The sequence below is a fragment of the Glandiceps talaboti genome, chromosome 11 (genome assembly GCF_964340395.1).
Source record: "Glandiceps talaboti chromosome 11, keGlaTala1.1, whole genome shotgun sequence".
Classification (NCBI taxonomy): domain Eukaryota; kingdom Metazoa; phylum Hemichordata; class Enteropneusta; family Spengelidae; genus Glandiceps; species Glandiceps talaboti.
This window is the reverse complement of record NC_135559.1, coordinates 7,331,259-7,340,164: the sequence shown is the minus strand read 5'-3', so window position 1 is coordinate 7,340,164 and position 8,906 is coordinate 7,331,259. Positions and strand designations below refer to the sequence as shown.

Genomic DNA, 8,906 nt, shown 5'->3' with positions numbered 1-8,906 from the left:
TTGCAAAATTTTGTAAAATTGACACCACTTTCAAAAAAAGCTACGTATTGTAGCACTTCTTAATTACAAAAATAACATAGTAAAAATTGAATAATCCTTTTCTCACGGGCATCTATATTAAGGGAGAACCATTTGATTTGTGGGGGGGGGAGGAAGTGGGTATGACAGCAATTTTGTTCCCATCATTGTGACAGCAATTTTTTCTATTGTCAGTCCTGCATCAAATTATTTTTTCCATATACAGAAGAAATGCAATTTTTTTTCTCAGTTACCAATTTTGTAGAACATTGCAACAATTTTTTTTTTCTTCTGTCTGTTGGAACAAATTATTTCTCAAGCCATTACGGGATCAAATTATTTTTTTTCTCCTTCCCCTGCCGACAATTGTTTTTCCCCAAATCCTCCTTTTCCCCCCCAAGGAATCAAATGGTTCTCCCCTTACCAGGCTAACAATACCAATCCATGTTTTGATTCTGTAGCAATATGCGTGTTTTATTTTTAAATTTGTGTTGTAAGAAATTACTTTTGCTTACATTTCATTCTCTGCTTCTCTATCTATTTATTGTTGTAATTACTGATTACAAACACGCAGATTAACTATATTACAGAATATGAACAGTTAACGTTTTCTTTATATTTTTACATGTGTATTTCTTATACCTACTTTACCCAATAAAGACGAGACTATAATATCAAAAACAGACCCTATATATGACTAGTGTGTTAGTTTCACTGCTTTATCTTTATCTGACATCAGCTAATCCACTAAAGTGTACGCATATGGTGTTAATGATCTTAATCCCCTCTGTAAACATTCGCTGTGGGTCTAATAAATGGTCTGACTCACTGTCGGTGGTTATTATAGATAAAGGAGGATCGTCGATCCTGCCCGGTCTGTGACCCAACTAGTCTCGCTGCCAGACTCGTGACAATCGTCCATGATGTTTGTATGTATGCCAAGCAGCTAAGCCACGAGAAGAGAGGGACTTGTCACGAGTCTGGCAACGACACTATGACCCACCAGAAGGATAAGGATACATTAAAATATAAATTTGAATTGAACGTTATTTCACCAGAAAAAAATGACAACATAACGTAAATACATATTATCATCATCCATATGGCCACTTTAAAGAGATCATCAAATTTAAAGTTGATGCCTTTCAAGTTATGTCGACAAACACGCCAGATACATCTAAATAACAGCGCCTCGTACGTGTATCTTTCAAAGTTACATTCTTTTGTTTTTATGATAATTGCGATATCTATATACTGTATCTGATCTGACAACAACCAAACTCAACTAAAGGCGTGGTGCGGTCCGAGAGTGCGGTGACGGTATTTTAAGATGGCAACTGCTGCAGGTATTCCTGACGATGTTCAGTGTAAGTTCACTTTTACATAATCATTTTAGGTTCTTAGATATTATTCATTCCCACACGTGCTACTGAGTATTTTTGTAGAAAGTTGAGACATTATATTTGGTGCGAAGTGGCTGAAAATACGCATTGTCATTCTTACTAATCGCAAGACAGGCTTACTTCCATATCGCTATATGATTACGACTCAACATGTGAAGTATAACCCACAGGAAGAACAACTGGGGAGGGATCAAACAGCACATGTTGAATGCCGCTGTTTGCACTGCAATCATTAACCGCTTACTTTAAGCTTGATAAGCTGGCTTTCCTAACGATGTGTGAACAACTTCCGGGTGTCCGGAACGAGCTTAGCATATTAATGACATAGTGGGGTGTTGTCGTGGATACTCGTTACACATAAGTCTGAGGTAGAAACACAGGCATTTGTTTCCCCAGTTATGTCTCATAATAAAATTACAAGGGGAATTGGAGGAGATATTTTTTTTTCTAACTACCTTCCGAAAAAAGTGATTGGATATGTTTACATGGTAAATGGAGAGCCGCTATCGGCCGTAACATGTGCTGCTGTTACATAAAGGGCTAGGACAATATGCAAAATAGGTAGTTAGAAAAACATTCTGCTCCGATCCAATTCCCTAGCTACATGGCGTCAGAAATATCTTTGGTAGGCATGCTCCGATTGTAACAACGACGCGATTTATCGGAAGATTGTTACATTTGGGAACTAGGAAGGGACGGAAGGTAAAATGGAAATGTTTGCCCACTACAACGGCCGGTTGAAAGTTCATGTTTATGTACTGTACTAATGGCGGCTGCCTTTCAAACCTCGTGTCTTGATCTTTCGCGGCGAGTGAACCTGTGCGATCACAGAAACAAGTGTAATTTTACCCCTTTCATATATAGTTGGCTAAATACGTCAACATTAACGATATTATCGACATGGGTTATACTTCCATGTTCTTACTAATCGCAAGAGTGGCTTATTTCCATATCGCTATATGATTACGACACACTATTCCCTGTATCAATTGCATGAGTATACACTATTTTCCGTATCCGTCAATCCGGTCTCTCTCTCTCTCTCTCTCTCTCTCTCTCTCTCTCTCTCTCTCTCTCTCTCTCTCTCTCTCTCTCTCTCTCTCTCTCTCTCTCTCTCTCTCTCTCTCTCTCTCTCTCTCTCTCTCTCTCTCTCTCTCTCTCTCTCTCTCGAAACTCTCTCTCTCTCTCTCTCGAAACTCTCTCTCTCGAAACTCTCTCTCTCGAAATTTTGTTTAATTGACAGTTATTCCAACTGATGTTGACGTCATCACCGCAACTACTAACATTTGTCGTGCGTGTGGTCGTTATATTCAACGTGTATACTCAGTCATTTAGTTTTGAAAGCTCCAAACTTTGGAACAATTTACCTTCTCACCTTATCAGTATTACGAACTTAACTTGTTTAAAAAAAAATCTACACTTATCTGAATCTCTCCAGCCTTTTGCATTGTCTGTCTGTGATTGCGTAGTATTACCTCTTTATATACTCTTCTGTTTTTTTTATCATGTACTTTTTATTGTCGTTCAATATTTATTTGCGTTACCTTGTTTTGTTGTATTGTATACACTTATTTAAGTGCCCCTGGGAAGATTAGGCTGGACCTAACAGGGTCACCCATTTTCTAATGAAATAAAAGTTATTATTACTACTATACAGGGAGCCTTGTACATCCTAGCACTAGACTCTCCCACCAACCCCGGGGAGAATCGCCATTAGCTGTTTTGTATGTACCGATATCTACTGCATACAATATCCTTGTACTGTGGACCCTCATTTACTACATAAGGGCTAATCATTTGTTGACGTGTTACTGTATGCTCCATGTTATTGCGATGCCCGAGGACTGTTAACACTTGTTCATTTCTCTTCCCGGTAATGACTTAACATTTAAAAGTATATCCGGGATTCTTGGACCCTTCAACATGATTAACAACTGATCTGGTGACCTTGTACCTAAAACTAAAGAAATATACTGTTTACTTTCTACTCAGGTAGTGATAGGGTTTACCTCTGACACTGTGAAATTTTATGATTTTATGACTCATGTAGTCTGCATGCCAATGTGGTTGTAAGTGGAGGTGTAAATCGTAACGATACTGTATTGGAACTAGGCTACTCATGGTTTGCCTAGTAGATTAGAGAGATTCGTTATGGCATTGTTTTCATACTAATTATTTGAGCTCAGACTGGTTTTGACAATGGACCCTAACAGCATTCGCCTTACCACAGTCACTGTGTATATGTGGCCAATGTATACATCGTGCCCAATCTGATTAAAATCCGATGTAGATGTCGGCTAATCGTTCATTGCTATTTCACCTTCGTTATTTTGCCTGAATTGACCTTCTTGGTACATGTTTACATTTTTAGCCTGATCGCCTCCTCTACTAAGAGGTTCAACCTGTTAACTAAATTTGCCATGTTGAGCGTATGAAGGATTGTAGCAATATAATCATAGACCTTACACATTCTTCTAGGGTCTATGATATATAATGCAGAAAATGTTACCTAGAGTACTTGGAATGTATGGAATTTATTTATATTTGGAAAAAGTGACTTTTCATTGAAAGTATGGCCATGTGTTGTAAAAAGTTCAAACTTATCTTATTTCAACCCCTGTGGCACATGTGCACAACCCTGTCCTAGGCACAGGGGTGTGTAATATTTCATAGATTGTTGTTTTCCAGGTCTACAGACTAAATATAACAACCTTTTGACTATACATTCCTACCTGTACAGGGGAAGGGTAGTATATCATTTGCATATTATGTATGGTGCTTCCGGTTTATTTGATTTCCTGTATTGTTTGATGTTGCTGATTGCTATTCTTTCAAAAATGTACGCCAACCATGAATTATTTTAGTTACTATGAATACTCTGGTTGGTTTTTATCTTTTAAAGCACTAGTAAGTCCACACCTTGACTATGCTTTCCCAGTGTCTTCCCCACATATATACGAGAAGGAATATTGCATTTTTGGAAAAAGTGCAGCGTCGGTTCACTAGGATGATTCCGCAGCTTGGTGGCTTGAATTATGAGGCAGTAAAATACGCATATTGAAACTGACAACTTTAGAAAGTAGATGAATTAGAGCTGATTTGCTTGAAGTGTATAAACTTTTCCATTTCCATATTCTCCTTGATCCAGTTGTATTTTTATCTACTTCGACAACAAGGGGGTATAGATTGAAATGATTTAAAGACAGATCCAAATTGGATATACCAAAATATTTTTTCAGTCGACATGTTATAAACATTTGGAACAGTTTACCAGAAAGGGTTATTGTTATTACTACACCAATTAAATCATTGTAATTAATTAGTAATTATTTTAATCCAGATTGGATATACATAAATATTTTTACAGTCAATATGTCGTAGACATTTGGAACAGTTTACCAGAAAGGGTTATTGTGACTACATCAATTAATCATTTTAAAGTGTGTATTGATAACACACACATAACAGTAAGGGGTCTATAAAAGCATCAATGGCCATGTACATTCATTGGTACATGCATCGTAAAAAAAATAAAGGCATTCATTTATTGCATAGAACGACCCTTGCCAAGTGATATGTCCTTTTGACCAATTTCGGCGTATTGGTGTGACTTGTTATCAACTGTACATACACATTAAAAATATTTCTTTTCAGATCTGGCATCTGGTTTTAATACGTATCTAAATGTGTAGTATTGAATCCTGGATAGGTACATTCTACACAGGATATAGAGTCCAAGTTTAGGTCTACACAAAATTTGAAATTTTACCTCTCAATATTAGCTTACAAGTTACATAAATTGGACCTCTTGCAAATATTAGATAGAAAAGAAACACCACTCAGTAAAACACCTTTAGAAACCTTCAGAATGTTTTACCCCCACTTTTGACCAATTGAGATATTTTCTAGAGCAATGGAAAAAGTCAATATGGCAGCTACTTTAGAACGTTTTTGTTATTTGTTCTGTATTCAGTTCTCCCTCTATGTTCTGTAGAAATATCATATTAAAAAGTAAATGAATAGTTGTTAAAGGCATTTCACGAGTGCTTATTAATTTCCCACTTTGCAATGGTGTCAAAATGAGATAGACTTAGTCATCAAGTTGGCATGTGACTACTTATTCCCAGCAATGAAGGTTATTTGTGTATGAGAATTACCAAAAGATGTAGAAGGGTACATTCCATGTTGTTTACGTTGAGGATTTGAATGTCAGATTTTATTTGAGTACTAAAACACGTGGAATGATAGCTAAAAATGCAATAAATTTTGATTTAAGATACTATTTTCTGGTGGGTTGGTGGTTGGGGTTGGGTGGTACATTAGAATATGTCTCTGCTGTTACTTTCAACCATTATTCATGACTGACCAAGAGAAAGTTCGTTGCGTAATCGAATGTAACAGTGCCTTCACGCTGAATAACTAAACTAAATATACATATATTCATATTGTTCCTTTGAAATATTATAAAAGATATTCTTCAGATACTGAATTTATCATCTTTATTTTATACTACATTGTTCTTGATATTGTTTTATTTTAGAATTTCGATGAAATAACGTAATCAAATGTAACAGTGGAGAACACGTCTATTCATGTTGTTCCTTTGAATTGACATGTAACGGCAACCAAATAGCTATACTAGTAGAAACGTAGACAATGCATACGACATAATGGCGTGAGTAGTTTTGAATAAAAATAATTGGGTCTATTCACTCGAATACATAACTTTGTATAGTAACGATTCAATTGATGCTATGCTATTGATCAACAATATGTTTATATCAGATGTAAACTGAATGCCTTCAATAAAGGCAAAACTTTAGATTGGCCTTCACGCCTTGTCGAAAGAAAAATTCTGCGCTCCCAGACATGATATTGCACATCCATTAGTTACTACATCAATAAATAAAACGTAGCTTTGGAAATCATTTTTCATATCCTCTTCTGTAAAAGTTGAGTTTGCTGTATTTTCAACCCACTGTATCTTTCACTAGAGTTTAGTTCACTATATGAAATGTCATATTTGACAATGTCTTTCAACCGGGGTAAATCTTTAGCAGAGGATGTGTAAATGTGGTGAGTATGAGACGAAGTGACACCTTTGACTTAATTCACCTCCGGTGACCTCTCCCCTGGGGCTGTGAAGTCAAAAGTATCACTTTGTCTCGTACTACCCCTTGACAGAGATGGTAGTTAGGTGGGTCACAGGTAGGGTAAAGTTTGGGTAAAGGTGGATAAATTTGACTTTTCGTATATATAGTTAACCTCAACTGAATCTCTTCTTTCGTACCAGTAAAATCAATTTAATACTAGGCAATAATTTTGAAAAAAATATTAATCAGGTCTACCACTCAAGTAGTTGTTTTGTCAACTATTTTTGTCCTTGTTACCACGTCTACTCAAATAAAACCTACCTAAGAGTACCCATTCATTCTCATTCAGGCTACCAGCCTACCATCCACAGACACCACCACGATCTAGGTTAGTGTAATCTGTTCACCCTATGAACCCTATGTATGAGATTTGCCAAGTTTTATTACAAAAGGGCAATGGACATATGCACTTGTTTCAAAGATGGTAAATGTAATTTGCTAGTTAAATTTCAGTAATTGTACGTGTATTAATGTCGTACAACTCGGTGTAGTTTTAGTGGAGATTCGACTAACCCTGGGCTTCGCATCACTGTTTCATAGCTGACCCCCACAGGCTACCTGTTCCGAATATATGCATGAACCGTTTATTGTTTCGATACTGAGAGGTATGACATGCAAAAATATACATGTACTAGTATACAATGATATTTTCTCTATTTTATCGATTAAGTAATATATCTATTGCGATCAGAAGTGCATATTTTTAATCAGCTCACACATCCATATAACACCAGAGGATGAGTGCATCCTTAAGTGTGCATTCTTAAGATCTAGCCTAAGTACTGAAAATCACTAATTATGCAAATAACTCATTAATATTGCAAAGGATAACAATAAGGTTGGATAGGTAACTGGATAAACATTCTGCCAATGAACACCTATACATAGCATCGATCAGATGTGTGGATAAACATTTTAAAAAACTACAGTTGTGCTACAATGCCATTGGTACTATTTTTATTTATAGATTTGGAAAATACAAATTTAAGATACACACACGTCATTAAATTTATACAATGTTTCATTTTCTAAAGTTCCATACATACCGGTATTCAAACAGTCATAGATTTGTATAAGAGGTCACTTGGTAGACTGAAGTTCATTTGTAGAAACTAATATAGTATATATACAGCCTGGTGTCACTATTGAATGACCTAGATTTTGACTTTACAGATGTGTAAATAATTTATACACAACTTTAGTTGTAGTACAACTCCACAGTGTGTGTATTAACTTGTAAAGCATTGATCCGAATGCCTAACCATCCATGTTCTTATCTTTCAATTGTACATCTACACCCTTATTCATTTGGTTGTTGTTATGGACACGGTCTTGTTGCTAGGCATCTCTGTGTTAAAATTTGAATGTTCATCCACTTGCCTATATATATATATATATATATATATATATATATATATAACTCGGTGAGTATCAATCTGCTATAAGACAGTGCTCTATACCGCAGTGGCAGAGCGTAATAGTTTTGGTAGTACTGGAACTCTTTCTTGGGTGTAACTCGGAGTTGCGATCATCAGACACACACACATATATATATATATATATATATATATATATATATATATATATATATATATATATATATATATATATATATATATATATATATATATATATATATATCCATCCCAATTGTTATTTTTCACATATACACAATTTTGCTGTTACTGTTGGCATGGTCTTATTACTAGGCACATATGTATGTCCTTTTAAAATGTTTATCCACTTGCCTAACCATCTTTGCAATATACATCCTCATTTGGAAGTTGCTATGGGTGTGGCCTGTTGCTGGGGCCAGGCATATGTAACATTGTCCATTTTTGTATGTTTATCCACATATGGCCCTTAATTCTATGTTTGCCATTGTAAAATCTTAAAAATGATTGGCCTGTGAGTCTGTTAAAAATTAAAAAATAATGTTTTTAAAAACTAGTAAGTTTATGAGTACTTGTTGGTGATACTTTCAATTCATAATCATATTTTAATATTCTGAATGACTTAGAAATGGCAAGTAAAGTCAGAAAGAACATTTGAACTGTTTGTTTTATTGAATTTGGCCAAATTTCAGCGATAAACAATAATTTTCATTCAGATACGCACTCATGGGTTTCCTAACCCTGCCATAGAGGGCGTCAATTTAATTTTTTTTCATCTAATTGAAGACATTTAGGGTCGTTTGGGTCATGGGAAACAGAATTAAGGCTGCCCTTACATATACCTACCAATTACTTTTATCTTTACAATATACATAATGTTCTGACTGCTGCTATGGACATGGTCTTGTTGATAGGCATATTTGCATACATGTTTTGAT

General features: G+C 35.5%; 1 protein-coding gene across 1 annotated transcript in view; it reads left to right on the top strand.

Moving 5' to 3' along the window:
- Positions 1-1,287: 1,287 nt before the first annotated feature.
- Positions 1,288-8,906, top strand: part of LOC144442489 (uncharacterized) — a 13,691-nt gene continuing 6,072 nt past the window's right edge. The window contains exon 1 of the mRNA XM_078131848.1: positions 1,288-1,385. Within this exon, the coding sequence (XP_077987974.1) occupies positions 1,349-1,385 (37 nt within the window). The 5' untranslated portion in view covers positions 1,288-1,348. The remainder of the gene's footprint in view (positions 1,386-8,906) is intronic.